The sequence below is a fragment of the Vulpes vulpes genome, chromosome 14 (genome assembly GCF_048418805.1).
Source record: "Vulpes vulpes isolate BD-2025 chromosome 14, VulVul3, whole genome shotgun sequence".
Classification (NCBI taxonomy): Eukaryota; Metazoa; Chordata; class Mammalia; order Carnivora; family Canidae; genus Vulpes; species Vulpes vulpes.
In genome coordinates this window covers 74500404-74520064 of record NC_132793.1, presented here as the reverse complement: position 1 = coordinate 74520064, position 19661 = coordinate 74500404, and the positions used below count along the sequence as shown (strand labels likewise).

At 38.5% G+C, this 19661-nt stretch overlaps 1 protein-coding gene across 5 annotated transcripts in view; it reads left to right on the top strand.

Moving 5' to 3' along the window:
* FAM151B (family with sequence similarity 151 member B) overlaps window positions 1-18032 on the top strand; it is a 33503-nt gene extending 15471 nt beyond the window's left edge. For 2 of the 5 annotated variants that reach the window (XM_072736900.1, XM_072736901.1), the window contains 4 exons: window positions 2088-2305; window positions 6871-7006; window positions 15864-16011; window positions 17810-18032. In XM_072736900.1, coding sequence (XP_072593001.1) covers window positions 2088-2305; window positions 6871-7006; window positions 15864-16011; window positions 17810-17926 — 619 coding nt within the window. In that variant the 3' untranslated portion in view covers window positions 17927-18032. Of the gene's footprint in view, window positions 1-2087; window positions 2306-6870; window positions 7007-15863; window positions 17783-17809 lie in introns of those variants that run through there. The other 3 variants (XM_025998244.2, XM_072736902.1, XM_025998243.2) reach the window with 3 other exon arrangements.
* Window positions 18033-19661: the final 1629 nt, after the last annotated feature.

The following is a 19661-nucleotide window of genomic DNA, read 5'->3' as shown; positions in this document are numbered from 1 at the left end:
TTTAGGCTTTTTGCTCAGTGAGGAGCCTGTTTTTGTCTCTGTCTGCATTCCCCTGCTTGTGCTCTCTCTCCTTTTCTCTCCCCCAAATAAATAAGTAATCTTTAGAATTATAAGTAGTATAGTAGTCCAGTAAAGTATGGATTTTTAAAAAGTAAAATTTAGGAGCACCCAGGTGGCTCAGTTGGTTAAACATCTGCCTTCAGCTCAGGTCATGATCTGAGGGTCCTGGGATCAAGCCCTGCATTGGGCTCTCTTCTCGGTAGGGAGCCTGCTTCTCTTTCCCTCTGCCCTTCCCCCTTGCTTATGTTCTCTCTCATTCTGCTCTCTCTGTCTCAAATAAATAAATAGTTTTTTTTAAGGTTTTATTTATTCATGAGAGACACACAGAGAGGCAAAGACACAGGCAGAGGGGAGAAGCAGGCTCCCTGCAGGAAGCCCGATGTGGGACTCGATCCCAGGACTCTGGGATCACTCCCTGAGCCAAAGGCAGGTGCTCAACCACTGAGCAACTCAGGTGTCCCTAAATAAAATCTTTAAAAATAAAAGAAGTAAAATTTATGGGAGCACCTGGGTAGCTCCATCATTAAACATCCAACTCTTGATTTCAGCTCAGATCATGATCTCAGGGTCCTGGGATGGAGTCTGCTTGAGGATTATCTCTCTCCTTCTCCTTCTGCCCTTCCCCTGCTCTCTCTCTCTCTCTCTCTCACTCAAATAAATGAATCTTTAAAAAAAAAATAAAATTTATGTAGACTGCTTAAAACCTTATTGTTTCAAAATCTATAGATGTCAGAATAAATGTAAAGGAAAGATTGAAACTGCTTTTTATTTAAATAGTAACTAAAATATAGTTATCTCTCACTTCCAGAAAAAATGTTTATAAAATGAAAATGGAATTTATAAAAGTTTTAAGAGGATGTTATAATTTTGATTTTTGCAATCAGTTTTAGAAACATGTTTATGGGGGCGCCTGGGTGGCTCAGTGGTTTGGTGCCTGCCATTGGCCCAGAGCATGATCCTAGAGTCCCGGGATCAAGTCCCACGTCGGGCTCCCTGCATGGAGCCTGCTCCTCCCTCTGCCTATGTCTGCCTCTCTCTCTCCATGTCTAAATCTTTAAAAAAAAAGAAAGAAAGAAAGAAAGAAACATGTTTATGCATCTAAACTTAAAAGAATACGTGAAGGAAAAGAGGCTCTTTTCTTTGAGGTCACGAACCAATATTAGAGACACAGAGCTTGGGTATACTTTAGGTATTTTCATAAATACGAATTTTTAGGTAATTCGTATATCTAATTTTTAAATCTTGTTTGTACATTCTGATGAGTGAATATTTGTCTTTTCTTAAATTATTATTTTTTAAGATTTTATTTATTTATTCAGAGAGAGAGAGAGGCAGAGACACAGGTAGAGGGAGAAGCAGGCTCCATGGAGGGAGCCCAATGTGGGACTCAATCCTAGGACCCCGAGATCACGCCCTGAGCCAAAGGCAGGTGCTAAACCGCTGAGCCACCCAGGCATCTCCCTTAAATAATTTTATACTAAATGTTCCTAATACTGAGTTTTGAAATCTCAGTCTACAAATAATGGCATTATTTATGTATTTATAGAACCTTTAAGGTACCCTAATGAATAAGTATAAATCAACATTTTGAAATATTGGCATATGTTAATTTTCTGCTCTGGTGCTCTGTGATCTTTGATTTTCTTTTTCTTTCTTTCTTTTTTTTTTTTTAAAGCCAACCCAATTTATTTTTTTGTTAATTCTTTTTTTTTAAATTTTTATTTATTTATGATAGTCACACACAGAGAGAGAGAGAGAGAGGCAGAGACATAGGAAGAGAGAGAAGCAGGCTCCATGCACCGGGAGCCCGATGTGGGATTCGATCCCGGGTCTCCAGGATCGCGCCCTGGGCCAAAGGCAGGCACCAAACCACTGCACCACCCAGGGATCCCTTTGATTTTCTTTAATTCAGGAATTATCATGTTACACTTTTATTAGGAAGTTGAGAACACTGAAATCACTAGTCTAAAAGAAGTTTTTACTTTTACTTTAGGAATAAGTCTCATTGACATCAACTGTGTTTTTAGTCTGGCAGCTGTGGAACCATCCATGATGCTCCTGGAAAATGTGAAGAGGCATCTGAAACGTCCTGTGTGGATTAATGCTGACATTCTTCCTGGCCCAAATGGAAACAGCATGGTAGTGGATGCAAAACCTTTTATAGACACGGTGACATCCTTCTTTCCAGATGTGACATTTTCCCTGGGTTGGACAACAGGATGGCATCCTGAGAAAGTCAACGAAGGTAATAATTCTTAAGATGTATTTCTTATTGGTAAAACTAAAATCTACTCAAAATATAAAAATAACATGTTTAAATACAAAACCAAAAACTTATTTCATAACATAAAAGCCTAATGGAGATAAAGGTCTGACCCTTAAAGGCATCTCTATGACTCTTTTCTTTTCTTTCTTTCTTTTTTTTTTTTTTTTAATATTTTATTTATTCATGAGAGACACAGAGAAAGAGGCAGAGACACAGGCAGAGGGAGAAGCAGGCTCCTCACAAGGAACCCAATGTGGGACTCGATCCTGGGACCCCGGCATCACACCCTGAGCCAAAGGCAGACACTCAACAGTTGAGCCACCCTGGTGTCCCTCTTTCTTTTATTTCAGATACTGCATTTGTTGGTGACGTTGTGTCAGCAGGCTTCGATGGGAAATTTGCAGTCTAGATACCCAAAGCTGCCTGTACAAACTAAACAAATCCCCAGTTGGTCTCTTTGAACTTGCAAAACATTCTGTACTCTTTTATTTTTTTCTTTCCTTGAAGCAAACTTCCTATGTCAGATAAAAGATAAAGAGGTAGTAATAGAAAATTCTCTAGTGAAGTGAGGGGAGTGTGGTTGAAGAGCACAGGTTCTTCTCCATAGAAGTTGAAGGGGCTCCATAAGTAGTTTGTTAGTTTCCTCTCTGGGTGAACAGAGGAATGGGAGGTCATGAGACTCTCCTGTAGGCTGGATCTCTCCTTTCACCTGCTCACTTCAGGAGGACCTGACATTTTTTTTTTTTTTAATTTTTTATTTATTTATGATAGTCACAGAGAGAGAGAGAGAGAGGCAGAGACACAGGCGGAGGGAGAAGCAGGCTCCATGCACCGGGAGCCTGATGTGGGATTCGATCCCGGGTCTCCAGGATCGCGCCCTGGGCCAAAGGCAGGCGCCAAACCGCTGTGCCACCCAGGGATCCCAGGAGGACCTGACATTAAGCTTCTTTTTCCTGGTTGAAATTGATTATGTTATTTGGATTCATCTTTCTATTTCTTCATACATCCCTGGGCAGTGATTTCTAGGTAAACAGCTCATAAGCAATCAGATGCTCTGAGGCACCTGTCCAGATGGTAAAAATAAACTAAGAAGGTATTTAGAACCTATAGAGATGTTAGTCTTTATTCTGCATTCAGGGAACTCATTTTTCACTAATTTGCAATTATTGTTTTTATTTTTTATTTATTTATTTATTTATTTATTTATTTATTTATTTATTTATTTATTTATTTATTTTTAATTTATGAGAGTCATACAGAGAGAGAGAGAGGCAGAGACACAGGCAGAGGGAGAAGCAGGCTCCATACACCGGGAGCCTGACGTGGGATTCGATCCCGGGTCTCCAGGATCGCGCCCTGGGCCAAAGGCAGGCGCCAAACCGCTGCGCCACCCAGGGATCCCATTTTTTATTTTTTTAAGATTTTATTTATTTAGGGATTCCTGGGTGGTGCAGCGGTTTGGCGCCTGCCTTTGGCCCAGGGCGCGATCCTGGAGACCCGGGATCGAATCCCACGTCAGGCTCCCGGTGTATGGAGCCTGCTTCTCCCTCTGCCTGTGTCTCTGCCTCTCTCTCTCTCTCTCTCTCTCTCTCTCTCTCTCTCTCTCTGTGTGTGTGTGTGTGTGACTATCATAAATAAATAAAAATTAAAAAAAATTTTTTTATTTATTTATTCATGAGAGACACACAGAGAGACAGAGACATAGGCAGAGGGAGAAGCAGGTTCCATGCAGAAAGCCCAGTGCGGGACTCGATCCCGGGACTCCAAGATCATGCCCTGAGCCAAAGGTAGGCACTCAACCACTGAGCCACCCAGGTGTCCCTGCAATTATTGTTTATAGATGTTAACTTTTATTTATTTATTTTTTATATTTATTTATTTAGTTATTCATTCATTCATTCCTTCATGAGAGACGCAGAGAGAGAGTCAGAGACATAGGAAGAGGGAGAAGCAGGCTCCATGCAGGGAGCCCACAGTGTGTGACTCGATCCCAGGACCCCAAGATCATGCCATGAGCCAAAGGCAGACGCTCGGGATCCCTGGGTGGCACAGTGGTTTGGCGCCTGCCATTGGCCCAGGGCATGATCCTGGAGACCCGGGATCGAATCCCACATCGGGCTCCCGAGCAAGGAGCCTGCTTCTCCCTCTGCCTGTGTCTCTGCCTCTCTCTCTCTCTCTCTTTCTCTGTGACTATCATAAATAAATAAAGAAAAACAAAACCAAAACAAACAAAGGCAGACACTCAACCACTGAGCCACCCATGTATCCTTAGGTGTTAACTTTTAGTTCAACATAAGATAAGAGTAACTGCTGTCTGGAGAGTCTAGAACATTTAGGTTCTAACCCCATGGGCCAATAATTGATGTGATTGAGAGAAAAAATAGTGTGCTTTAACTTAATTCTAATTTTTTAATCATTTTAATTTTTAATAGTTTTATTAAAGAGTATTGCTGGGATCCCTGGGTGGCGCAGCGGTTTAGCGCCTGCCTTTGGCCCAGGGCGCGATCCCGGAGACCCGGGATCGAATCCCACGTCGGGCTCCCGGTGCACGGAGCCTGCCTCTCCCTCTGCCTGTGTCTCTGCCTCTCTCTCTCTCTCTCTCTGTGTGACTATCATAAATAAATAAAAATAAAAAATATATTAAAAAAAAATAAAAAAAAATAAAGAGTATTGCTTATAATTCAAAGTGTTTAAAGAAGGTAATCTAGAAACAGTTTAGTAACTTCCTTACTGATTCTAAACTCCTTTTGTCACAATTCTGGATCAACCTCAGGCTTTAACTGAATTAGACCATATCTGGATTTTGAAGTCATTTTGATATAACATCAAGTATTTCCATGCTACTTTTCTTCCATTGGCCACTTATCATTACTGTGCTTTATGCCTCCTTACTTCTTATTTCATAGATTTTTTAAAAATATTTATTTATTTATTTATTTATTTTAGAGAGAGTGAAAGAGTGCATGTGAGTATGAGGAGGGGCAAAGGTACAAGGAGGGAGAGAATCCCAAGCAGATTCCTCACTGAGCACAGAGCCAGATCTCATAACCCTGAGATTACAACCCAAGTGGAAATCAAGAGTCAGATGCCCAAACAACTGAACCATCCAGGCACCCCTTATTTCACAGATTTAGAAGAGTTTAGGGATACCTGTGTGCCTCAGCGGTTAAGTGTGTTGCCTTTGGCTCAGGGAATGATCCTGGAGACCCAGGATCGAGTCCCACATTGGGTTCCCTGCATGGAGCCTGCTTCTCCCTCTGCCTGTGCCTCTGCCTCTCTCTCTCTGTGTGTCTGTCTCAATAAATAAATAAAATCTTTGAAAAAAAATGGAAAGGAGTTTATAAGTTTATAGTCATGTAAATATAGCATATATATACTGTTAGCAATTCTATTTTCTAATTAAAAAGATGCAGTTTTTCAGATTTTCAAGGAAAGCAGAACATTGCCCTTTTTTTATTATTAGGAGTTTAGGTGCTAAACTAGCTTATTTACATAGGCTTTCTTTAAAATATTCCTGTATTGACCAATACTTTTTGCAGCCTGCTTTTGATAGAGATTACTGTTTGTTTGTTTGTTTGTTTGTTTGTTTATTTATTTATGAGAGTGGTGGAGAGAGGCAGAGGGAGAGAGAGAATCCTAAGCAGCCTCCACACCCAGCACAGAGCCGGACAAGGGGCTCAATCTCATAATCCTGAGATCATAACCTGAGTTGAAGTCAGATACTTAACCAACTGAGCCAACCAGACACCCCGGAAAATCTAAGTTCATAGAAAATATTAATGAGGCAAATACACCTAAGGGAAGATCCTTAGAATCTTTAAGATAAATACAATGTCAAAATTTGCTTTTTTTGTGCTCGAGAGATCAGTAAAACCTTTTTAATATTTTAGTGTTTTGTTAAATGTGCTCTAGATCACTTGTGGCATGATTTTCAACTTGATTTTTTTGTCTGTATTTTCTATTCAAAATATTTTCATGGGGGGGATCCCTGGGTGGCTCAGCGGTTTAGCGCCTGCCTTTGGCCCAGGGCAGGATCCTGGAGTCCCAGGATCAAGTCCTGTGTGGGGCTCCCAGCATGAAGCTTGCTTATTATTCCTCTGCCTGTGTCACTGCCTCTCTCTCTCTCTCTCTCTCTCTCTCTCTCTCTCTCTATCATAAATAAATAAATCTTTAAAAAAAATTTTTTTCATGTATTAACTGGTATTGTAATTCACTCTGAATCCAAATGGAAATTTTTATAAAATACCTATTAATTACCTACTTATAGGTAATTTAACTTAGTTTTTTATTTAATTGATTTTTAGGATTCCAGTTAGAAAATTTGAATTTGGGATCCCTGGGTGGCGCAGCGGTTTGGCGCCTGCCTTTGGCCCAGGGCACGATCCTGGAGACCCGGGATCGAATCCCACGTCGGGTTCCCGGTGCATGGAGCCTGCTTCTCCCTCTGCCTGTGTCTCTGCCTCTCTCTCTCTCTCTGTGTGTGTGTGACTATCATAAATAAATAAAAATTAAAAAAATTTTTGAATTTATTTCTCTCATTTCAGGTTATAGTTGGACAATGGTGAAAGAAATGGAATATATTTGTAAGGAGTTAAATCAGCCTGTAACATTTCCTGTCAGAGCAGCATTAGTCAGGCAGTCTTGTTCTCAATTACTTTGGCTGTTAAAGAAATCAAACAGGTATGTGTAAGTTTAACAAAATAGCATACGCATGTGAGTATGTGTGAGAGAAAGAGGATGAAAATTGATTATGTAAAGACAATGTGTGTGGGGAAAAAGATGGCAACAGAATGAGCACTGATTGTGTAAGCGAACAGGCTCCCTCACTGGAATGAAGCTCCTGATAAACCAACCTCAGCTTACATAACATCACATCTGGGACACCAGGGTGGCTCAGTGGTGTAGAGCCTGACTTTGGCCCAGGGTGTGATCCTGGAGTCCCCGGATCAAGTCCCACATCGGGCTTCCTGCATGGAGCCTGCTTCTTCTTCTTCCTCTGCATGTGTCTGCCTCTCTCTCTCTCTCTCTCTCTCTCTCTCTCTCGAATAAATAAATAAAATCTTTAAAAAAAAAAAAGAGGAAAAGAGAAAAAAACATCACATCTTCTATTCCTCTCAAAAGTCTTTGAACACAGTAGGTGCACAGTAAATATCCTTTTTCTATTATGTTACACATTCTCAAAAAGTTTTAAGTGGATAAAATAGTTTCTTTTTGAATTCTATCCTAATTTCAGAAGTTTTTTTCCATATAGAAATTTTATTATTTTTAAAGATTTTATTTATTTATTTGAAAGAAAGAGCATAAAAGAGCACTATCAGGGGGAGCGTCAGGGAGGGAGGGAGGAGCGGGTTCCCCTCTGACCAGGGGATTTGATGTGGGGCTCAATTTCAGGGCCCTGCAATCATGACCTGAGCCAAAGGCAGATGCTTAATTTAAGGACTGAGCAACCCAGGCTCCACGGAAGTTTTATTTTAGTATGTAATAAAAATTAGTTGGACCAATTATTAGATATTAAAATATATTTCAAAGGTGTGGATATTGGAACAATTTTGATACTATCTTTTTTAGTATACTAGTCAGTAGAACAACAGAGAAAATCCAGAAATAAACCCAAATCTATCATGGAAGTTAGTTTAGGAAAAGCTAACATTTCACATAATTGGTGCAAAAGTTTAGTGTGGTGTGAGAGAACAGGCCAAGTGTGTGGAAAAAACAAAACTGTTTTCCCTAATCTTCCAAAATAAATTCCAGATGAATGAAGGCTTGAAAATCCAACATTAAATACACAAAGAAAAAACATGATACTATATAGTTTCAGAATGGAGAAGACCTTTCTTGTTTTTGTTTTTTTTTTAATGTCCTTCCATCAAGGAAGTGTTTTTTTTGTTTGTGTTTTTTTTAAATCTTATTTATTTATTCACGAGAGACACAGAGGAAGAGAGAGAGAGAGAGAGAGAGGCAGAGGCACAGGCAGAGGTAGAAGCAGGCTCCACACAGAGAACCTGATGTGGGACTCTCGATCCCCGGTCTCCAGGATCACGCCCTGGGCTGAAGTCGGTGCTAAACCACTGAGCCACCCAGGCTGCCTGGGAGAAGACCTTTCTTAGGCACAAAATCTGGAAGCTATCGTCGAAGCAAAGTTACCAGAAAAATAACTCTAATATTAAAAAAAAAAAATTGTTTTACTTGATCTCAAGTTAAGACAGCTGCCTAGGAAAGACAGTCTTCACAGGGAAGAAAGTGTTCCAGAGAATTAATGGGTTTATAGGTTTGTATACTTTTTTTTACATCTTGTAAAAGCTCAAAAGATTATAGATTAGCATATAGGAAGGAATCATGACTTTTAACATCAGGGAATGCAGGGAGCAGGAGCATTGATCAGTATCTCAAGGAAAAGGTGGTTTTCCTTTAGGCTCTTCCAGATGTACAATGCATGTGTGGCAGGCCGTAAATCAGGCTTTTGGCTTGAACAAAGTTTATGTACGGCCAAGCTGACTTAGAAGGAATCCTAAAATGGCTTCCTTTGTATATCAGGCCTTTAGAGAGTTTTTCTCTCACCACTTTTATAAAAGGGAAGTTTGAGGTGTGACTGGGCAGCTCAGTCTTTTAAGCATCCTACTCTTGATTTCAGCTCAAGTCATGAACTCAGGATTGTGAGATTGAGTCTAGCCTCAGACTCTGTGATGTTTGTTGGACCCTGGCTCACGGGTGCCAACGTGTCCCGGTGGACGCCCCAGAGACTCAGACCCCAGACAGGCAGATGCAATTAGCAAGAGGGTTTATTGAACGTTTGCGGGCAAACGGGCCTCCGAAGAGGAAGAGCCCCGATTAGCAATTACAGGTATCTTTTAAAGGTAAAAGAAAAAAACCCGCTTCAAGACAAAAGAACCGTGGGAGTCGCATAGCATTCAGGTTACCGATTTCTCAGAAGGTCAACATGAACCTATTCAGGGACATTCCAATCAGGGTGTGGGAGGAAATGGTTTTCTTATCACAAACAGAATGCTTTTTGTTGCTAAAACTTCAGGAAGGCACCTGGATGGGCTGCCTCTGGATTAGGGCTGATCCTACTTACAGGGGGGTTTCTTCAATGTTGAGTGTGGAGCCTGCTTAAGATTTTCTCTCTCTCTCTCCCTCCCCATTCTGTAGCCCCCTCACATTTGGGCACACATACATGCTCTTTCCTTAAAAAGAAGAAAGTTTAATACATTTGAACACGTGAAAATGTAAAGATTTTGGTAAAACTACTCTTGATACATAGATCGGACAGATGTAAAGAATTCTAATAAAGAATTTTCTCAGATCATCCAGAAAAAAACTCAGTTTGGTAATTCACTATGTTGAAGAGAGTAAGGGAAGCAGATACACATTAAAGAAGTATTCACATTCCTATGGATATTGAATTTTTACTAAATACCTTTTCAGTTTTTGTGAAAATAATGTTTTTTCCAATATCTATTAATAAAATAGTTAATATTTCATAATATTGTATTATCTTCACATTTACAGAATTAACCCCACTTGACCATGATATATCATTCTTTTAATATATTGCCAAATTGTATTGCTAAATTTCAGTTAGGATTTTTGCATTTGGAAGTGAGATTGATCTGTAGGTTTCTTTTCTTTCTCAGTTTTAGGTATAAGTATCATGTACATGTCATTAAAAGAGCTAGGGACCATTCCTCCTTTTTATCTGTTCTGGGATTTTTTTTTTTTTTTAAAGATTTTATTTATTCATGAGAGACACACAGAGAGAGGCAGAGACAACAGGCAGAGGGAGAAGCAGGCTCCCTGCAGGGAGCCCGATGTGGGACTTGATCCCAGGACCCCAGGATCACACCCCAGGCCGAAGGTAGACTCTCAACCGCTGAGCCACCCAGGCATCCCAATATATAGATATTTGTAGGAGTTCATGTATTGTATTAGGATATAGTTTGGCTGTTATAATAGAAACATAAATTAACAATAGCTTAAGTCTAGTTCGCTCTCACATACCTGGCAAAGCATAAATAATTCAAGGCTGATTTGGTGCCTCTACATGTCAAGGACCCAGAACCATCCTATTTTCATGTTCTGCTTTCCTTAGGATACTGCCTTCATCCATCTGGTCACATTGGTTACTGCTACACCTGAGTTTCAGTTGGTAGTGATGGGGGAGCAGAAGGCTAGTTGAGGACAAAGCACAGGCTGATAAGCACCGCCACCTCCCAGCCCCCCCACTCCCCGGTGGGATATTTGTGACCTTCCTTAGGTACTCCTGGCTGCCCTAAGGGAAGGAAAAACAAATGGTTAATTTATAGAGATTGTAGTCCTCTAAGACAATGAGTCTCCCTTAGTTTACAAATATCTTAATTTACAAGAAAAAACATTCTTATCAATAACCTAACTTTCAGAAGGAAATGTGGCTAAAATTAAATGTCCTTATATCTGCAGCCCATTGACAAATACTTGAGGCAGGCAGAGTATAAAGTTCTTCCCTGGAAGCTCCCAACTGTCTTAATGTTAATGCCTTGCTAGGAGAAACTACCTGAAGTTGACAATGACGAGGCCTCTGGCATCTTGTAAATCCTATTTATCATTTGAAAGTTCTTTTGGAGGGCCTCTCAATTGGGATTGAGCTCACTGGAGTCTGCTTCTCCCTCCGTTTATTCCCCACCCTCACTCTTGCTTACATGCTCTCTCTCAAATAAATAAATAAAATCTTAAAAATAAGCTCCTCTGCTTTCTACTGAGTGTTGGTGTGGAAAAACATGAAGCCAGCCTGATTTTTGTTTTTCCCCTTATAAGTGTCTTGATTTGGCAGGGGGCTATTGAGGGGGATAACTTAATGTAGAAAGGGTTGTCATCAGGTATATAGATTCAAATGTTCTTTTCCGGAATGTTTCTGTGAATCATATTTTAAAATACTTGTTCTATTTTATTTGTAAACTATCTTTTAACTTTCTGGGATTACAGCTATGAATATTTAGATCTCCATTGCCTATCTTTGGTATATATTTTTTCTCTTTAGTCTTTCTATTTATTTGGATTTCATTTTTTTATTTTATTTTATAATCTGCATTCTATGTCTCTTAAAATTTTTTTACGATTGTATCCATTCATGAGAAATACAGAGAGACCTAGATGGGCAAAGGGAGAAGCAGTCATCCCCGCCCCCCCCCCCCCCAACTCAGTGCGGAACCTAAGGATCACTCTACTCAAAGATCATGCCCTGAGCCCAAAGCAGATGCCCAATCACCGAGCCACCCAGGCGTCCCATCCCTTACAGTATTTTACAACAGTGTTTTCCCTTGTATATCTTCAGATTTCACTTTATTTCTTTATTCTTTTTTTTTTTATTTATTTCCTAAAATCTGCCAGTTAGTGTTTCATCATCTCTTTTATATTGTCTTATATCCTCTTCCCTTGAGCTCATACCTCTGCTTTGTGCTCTTTCTTCAAAGAAGCAATTGCATCATATAAAAAATGTTGGTCATGGCTTTTTTTTTTTTTTTAAGATTTATTTATTTATTCATGAGAGATACAGAGAGGCAGAGACACAGGGAGAGGGAGAAGCAGGCTCCATGCAAGGAGCCTGATGTGGGACTCAATTCCAGGTCTCCAGGATCCCTGGGCTGAAGGCGGCGCTAAACCGCTGAGCCACCCGGGCTTCCCACCTTGTGGCATTCTTTAAGTTTTACATATATTTCCACTATCTGATTTTTAAAGATGAAGTTTTTATTTCTCCATCTGCCATTTATTTATCCTTTCGTTTTTTTGTACTCCGTTGTATAAAACCTCTGCCAATTTTTATTATTGCACTTGAAAGAAAGTCATTTTTTCTGGACAAGCTACTTGCTAAAAGTGCATATTGGAGAGGGACCAAGACTATGCTCCTTATGACCTAGAGTCTTATATGTGAGTTTATGTAGCCTTTAACTTTTCCCAGTCAGTGAATATAGGCACTGCGGTACCTTTAAGTAAAATCCTTTATCTATTGCTTAAATTTAAAATTTTAAGTTTCCATAGGAATAGCCTGATACCCACAACTGTGGTTTTTCTGTGCTAAGTCCTTATCTTCATGGCTTCCTGGGGCCAAACCTAATTCAAGAAAGCTTCCACTTGTAGCTCAGGGATGACATTCCCACTGTTGCAAAGTATTGAGGTGGAATGTGCCCCTCATGTAGAAGTAAGTGTCTTTGGTAGGCTCTCTTGTCATCTACATGTATGGGCAAATTTTCTTCCCTTTTTTCCCCAGGTGGCCTTAACCTCTGTTGCTGTTGGAAACCTTTCACTTGTTTTATAATTTGTAGTTTCAGTTCTTAATTTCATTCAAGATGGAGTTTCTCTCTTCAGTCTTTTGCTCCTTTTGCTGCCTTTGGGTAATTCCTAGGAGGAAAAGGAGGCACAGCTGACTTCTGGCTGCCATGTTCAAATAGGGAGTTTCTACCTCCCATTTCTTTTATTATTACGGCCTCAATTTTCTCTGTCTACTCCCTATGAAGTCATTTACTCTCATAAACCTTCTCACTTGAAAATTACACTTTGTGGGTAGCTGAGGTGGCCCAGCGGTTTAGTACCACCTTTGGCCCCGGGGCCTGATCCTGGAGACCCGGGGAGTCCCATGTTAGGCTCCCTGCAGGGAGCCTGCTTCTCCCTCTGCCTGTCTGTGCCTCTCTCTCTGTCTCTCTCTCTCTCTCTCTCTCTCTCATGAATGAATAAATAAAATCTTAAAAAAAAATTATACTTTGTTCAAATTTTTTATTTTTTAATATGACAAGTGTACAGCCAACACCATACTTCCTGAAGATAGGATGCAAACTTTTCCTCTAAGATCAAAACTAGGGTGCTCACTCTCACCACTCTTAATCAACATAGTACTGAAAGTCCTAGCTGCAGTAGTCAGGCAAGAAAAAGTATAAGAATTAGAAAGAAAGAAATCAAAATGCCTGTATTTGAAGATAACATTTTGTACATAGATTTTTGTATAAAGATTCAACCAGGACGAGCGTGGTTGGCTCAGTCATTTAAGCCTCCAACTCTTGATTTTGACTCATGTCAAGATCCCAGGGTTGTGAGATCGAGCCCTGTGTTGGACTTTGTGCTGGGCATACTTTTTTCTTCATTGAGTAATCTTGGCTCCCTTGTCAAATATTAGTTGACCATATACGCTTGGGTTTATTTTTTGGCTATTGATTCTTTTCTCTTGGTCTCTTTGTCTGTTTTTATGCCACTACCACACTGTATTGTCATACAGTATTATTCGAAGTCAGAAGTATGATGCCTCCTGCTTTGTTCTTCTTTACCAAGATTTCTTTGTATATTCAGGGTCTTTTGTGGTTCCATAGAAGTTCTAGGAAAGTCTTTTTTCTTTTTTTGTATTTCTGTAAAAAAAAAAAAATGCATTTGGAATCTTGATAGGGATTTCATTGAATATTTTGATAATACTGACATTTTAATAATATTAATTCTTCCAATACGTGAAGACAGGATACTTTTTCATTTATTTATGTCTTCTTTGATATATTGAGATGTATTTCTTCTGAGCCTGATTTATTGAGTTTTTATCATGAATGGATGTTGAATTTTGTCAAATGCTTTTTCTGCACCTACTGAAATGATCATATGATTCTTTTCTTTCATTCTATTAAATGTGGTGTATAACAGTGATTTGTGTGTGTTGAACTATCCTCGCAACACAGGAATAAATTCCATTTGATCATGGTGAATGATTATTTTATTGTGCTGCAGAATTGGTTTGGTGGTTTGTTTTTTTTTTTTTTAAGATTTTATTTATTTATTCATGAGAGGCAAAGACATAGGCAGAGGGAAAAGCAGGCTTCCTGTGGGGAGCCTGATGCAGGACTCAATCCCAGGACTCCAGGATTACACCCTGAGCTAAAGGCAGATAGATGTTCAACCACTGAGCCACCCAGGTGCCCTGTTTGGTAGTATTTTACTGAGAATATTTGCATCTGTATTCATCAGGGATATTGACTTACAGTTTTCTTTACTAGTAGTGTCCTTTTCTGGTTTTGGTATCAGGATAATGCTGGTTTATAAAATAAATTTGGTATTGTTTCCTGCTCTTCAGTTATTTGGAAGAGTTGGAGAAGAATTGGTGTTAATTCTTTAAATATTTGGAAAATTCACCAGTGAAACCATCTGTTTCTGTGCTTTTCTTCATTGGGAGATTTAAAATTACTGATTCAGTTTCTTTGCTAGTAATTGATCTATCCAGATTTTTAAATTCTTTCTGATTAGGTCTTGGTAAGCTGTAAAAATATGGATCTTAAAGTAATTCTCATTTGTGCGTATGTGTCCTCGCCTGTAGCTTAAAATTTCTTTTTGATTTGCCACAAAATGCTGCTGTAGAATAAAATTCAAAGTACTTTTCTCTGTTACATTTCCAGAATAATGTCACCATCCATAAGGACAAGAATGTGTCTAACATAGTGAGAACACCTTGGTTAAGATAGACTATTTCTTAGTAGTAGTAGAAGTGTTTTGGAGATTTTTTTCAAGTTTCCTGGATTCTGACATGTTTATGGGGAAAATAAGTATGAAACTACTTAGCAGCATTGCATTTTCTTAGACTCTGATGCAATAGGAATATTGTAATAGAAGTAATGTCTACTAGAAGAAACGAAAATATACAATTTAAATAGCATTAAAATTCTGAGTATATTCTTAACATCCATAATAAATATGCATATATTATTAATGTTTTTTTAACACCCAGAGATGGATCTAAATTTATTGTTTGGCATCCTTAGTGACATCTCTTGGTGTTCTTATATCTTCTACAAACTCCCCCAAAAGGGAGAGTGGGGCCACTTACAAGTGAATATGAATGTTGGTAATGTCGGTGACATTTATGTCTCTTTATAGTCCCTTGCAGTCATGCTTCTGACTCTATCCAGCCTACTGGAAAAAAAACCAAGTTAGAGTGGTAGGTTTTGTGTAGGGAACAGATTTCTTGATCAGCAATACAATCTTTTCAGTTTTTTTGTCCAAAATTTGGCTCATTTTCACTGTTAACCAGTGTAGGTTTCCAAAGCCATTTCACATTCCTGTAACTCTGATATACCAGTTACCTAATTTAGATAAAGGCAATGTGAATTGTTTTTCTCTCTAGTCCTTTTGATGTTCATGAAGGAATGAAACGGGAACTGTATGTTCCAGCACTGCTAATTAATTGTCTGTGTAAATTTGAGTTAAAGATAAATGAAAGTAACTATTTTTAGGCTTGTTGGAATTCCTCATCGTTGTTTCTTATCTTTTACTTTTCACTATAAAATTCTGTTTTGGGCAGGACCGGTGGCTCAAGGGGTTTAGCGCAGCCTTCAGCCCACGGCCTGATCCTAGAGACCCGGGATCGAGTTCCACGTCAGGCTCCCTGCATGGAGCCTGCTTCTCCCTCTGCCTGTGTCTCTGCCTCTCTTTCTCTCTCTCTCTCTTTGTGTCTCTCATGAATAAATAAATAAAATATTTTTTAAAAAATTAAATTTAATTTAAAAATAAATAAATAAAATTCTTCTTTATTTTAATGCAGGTATAGCCTGACTATTTGGACTGGAAAAAATGATAACTATTCCACCGAAGATTTACTTTGCATTAGAGACTTTTTTGACAAGAAACAAGTTTTCTATGACATCTTGGAACCACAAAACCATGAATTTAAACAAGCCATTGGAGTCAAAGTTAATCTCTAAGAAGATTCTTCTAAATCATTTCATGTTTTGGTTTCATAATCTTCTGCTTTGGTCTGAATTAACTACCATATAAATTGTGATGATTGATTTATGCTATAATTCATCTACTCTAAAGACATGCTTACTTTATTAGGCCTATGTCCTTATGATACTGTATATACTTAAAAGATTTGGAAAGTGAAGATTTCAGTGCGCCTGGTCTAATAATAATTTAGGAAAATTATGCTTTAAACCCCTTTGTAAAATGTAATTTTGATATACTGAAGATAATTGAAGAGTATATATGTCAATAACATATAATCACATTACAGAGATTCCACAAAACTATGGCACCCTCTTTCTTTTGTCCTGGAGAACTGGTTATTTCAGAGACTAAGGAAGAGTAAGAGGACTTTAAAAATGTTTTAACTTTCACAGAGGTGACCAGATTTCTCATAACAGAATAAAATCCATTTATTGAAAATAATATAGATTAAATTTGATGGATCTAGAATTTCCGTATTGTTGGGAACATGCTGACAACTATTTAAGTTTTTTATATTCCTTGTTTCAATCACTATATTTTATCTATAGTAAGTACAATATTACTGGAGATCAGAATTTTAATCCTAGTTATGTATCATTTGGTTTTCAAATTTCTCACTAACACCACCATAGTCTAGGCCCTTATTTTACTGCTAGAATTTTAAAAAGTTCTTCATGACTTCATTGTTCACATTCTACTCAGAGATGCCCTGAGTATTTCTGCTGAAGAAAACTTTTGTAAGCACCTCTTGCCAAATCAGAAAGCTCCAGGGGTCTCTTAAATGCCACTTCATTAAATTTTACTCTTTCAAGATCCTTCATAATGTAGCCCACTCTAAAAGTCACCTGTGTGAACTTCAGCTCTGTCAGCATTTCAAAAATGCCTATAACATCTGTGGTCTCCAGATCTTACTTTAACAGTTAATTTTAACTATTTAATATTGTCCACTGGTTATGTCATACATGTTAGTTTATCTGCTCAGCTAGGTCATATAAAGTCCTTTATAGTAAAGGAACATTCTTAACTCCTTTACACTGGGTGGCATAGTCTTGAGCAAGGTATTCAGAAAAACATGTACTTCTTTCATTTATTGAAAAGAAACTTACCAGTGAATGTCCTAAGATATGTAATTTGCTTTGTCTATCAACTGTTTTCTCCTGGAAAATAATAGTATATAGAGAAAAGAACTTGGATTTTGAATTCAGACAGACTTCCCTTACAGCCCCATTTCAGGCCCTTCCTAGCTGTAGATTTTAGGGAATATTTAACCTCATTGCGTCTTGGTTTCCTCATCTGTAAAATGGAGGGAAAATGAGGATTCTCTTGTACAGTTATTATGAAGATTGAGATTCATGGAACAAAGGCATCTAGTTCATACTCAACACATAGCAAGTACTCAACAGACAATTCCCTTCTAGACTTATCATGGGATCATAACCATTATAGATAACAGTTAAGGGGTATAACATCAGACATCGTAGATGTATAAATATTTAAGGAAGACAATTGTATTTCCACTTTAAATTTTAACTCCAACTAGATGCAGTGCTATTTGTCAAATGAACTTCACTTTCTATGGTTGTTTACCAGAAGCAAAAGATGCAATGTTATAATCATAAAATTTTAATAATAGCAACAAAGAATAACTCTTTAATATTTTAGTAAAATTAATGTTTAGTTTATAAATTTTCTAAAATGACTACGTTTTACTTTTATAAAGAGAGTTGAATTTGTTTTTGGATTTTTCTTTTAATTTGAAAGGGCATGAACAGGAGGAGGGGCAGAGGGAGAAGCAGATTCCCAGCTGAGCAGGGAGCTTGTTCATGGTTCGATCCCAGGACCCCAGGATCAAGACATGAGCCCAAGGCAGCTGCTTAACCAACTGAGCCATCGAGACCACTCAAGAGTTGAATTTAAAAATGAACTGCATTTTAATAAATATAAATGCATTTAATTGCATTTAATAAAAGTCATTTGTCCAGAAGATTATTCTTGCTACTTGATTATCTGACCGTTGGTAATATATATTTTTTATTTTGTTGTTTATTTTATTTATTTATTTATTTATTTATTTATTTATTTATTTATTTATTTATTTATTTATTACTATTTTAGAAAGGGAGAGAGAATCTTAAGCAGGCTACATACTGAGTCTGGGGCTTGATCTAATGGCTGTGAAATCATGACTTGAGCCTAAGTCAAGAGTCAGATGCTTTACCACATGAGCCACTCACATACCCTATGACCCTTGATAATATTTTAAATATATTAGTCTTAAGGCAAAAATGCCTTTGTATTGAGGAATTTATTAGCTGATTATGACTTAGGTTAGATTTTTTTTTAAGGGACACCTGGGTAGCTCAGCGGTTGGGTGCCTGCCTTTGGCTCAGGTCATAATCCCGGGATCAGGGAATGGAGTTCCGCATCAGGCTCCCTGCAAGGAGCCTGCTTCTCCCTCCACCTATGTCTCTGCCTCTCTCTCTCAGTCTGTGTCTCTCATGAATAAATAAATATTTTTTAAAAAAAGATTTTTTTAAAAGATTTTATTTATTTAACTGAGAGAAATAGTAAGAGAGAACATGGGTAGGGAGGAGAGAGGGAAGCAGGCTCCCCATGGAGCAGGGAGCTGCAGGGCAGGGCTGAAAGCAGATGCTTAACCCACTGAACCACCCAGGTGGTATTTTTACCATTTATTTTAAAAAAGGTGTATTTTTAAAGTCATCTTTGGGAACAAAAAATAGATAAGGAAATTATAAAATGTATTCTATTGAAAAGTAAATTTTGGGGGATCCCTGGGTGGCTCAGTGGTTGAGCGTCTGTCTGGACCAGGGCGTGATCCTGGAGTCCCGGAATCGAGTCCCGAGTCAGGCTCCCTGCATGGAGCCTGCTTCTCCCTCTGCCTGTGTCTCTGCCTCTCTTCTGTGTCTTTCATGAATGAACAAATAAAATCTTTTTAAAAAGAAAAAAAAAAACCTGGTGGAAGAGAATGGAAATGAATTTTTAAAAATAAAAAATAAATTTTTAATGGACAGCCACATAGAAAAGAATAAGTGATCCCTACTTCACACCATATGCAAATAATAATTTGAGTTATATCTTAGGCCCAAATGTGAAAGCTAAAACTACAGCATTTAGAAGAAAATAAGGGAGAATGTTTTCATGACTTAAGAGTAGACAACAATTTTTTTTTTTTTAAGATTTTGTTTATTCATGAGAGTGTGTCTCTACACAGAGAGAGAGAGGCAGAGACACAGGCAGAGGGAGAAGCAGGCTCCATGCAGGGAGCCTGACGCAGGACTCCATCCTGGGACTCTGGGATCATGCCCTGAGCCTAAGGCAGATGTTCAACCGCTAAGCCACCCAGGGTTCCCCAGAAAGGGAGAATCTTAAGCAGGTTCCACATCCAGAGTGGAGCCTAACCCAGGGCTCAATCCCCCAACCCTGGGATCATGACCTGAACCAAAATCAGGAGTCCAACACTTCACCAACTGAGCTGCCTAGGTGCCCTGACAATGATTTCTTATTAACACAATACTAATTATTAAAAAGGTTTGATTAATGGGCTTTATCAAAATTTAAGACTTCTCATCAAAAGACCATTAACATATATTTG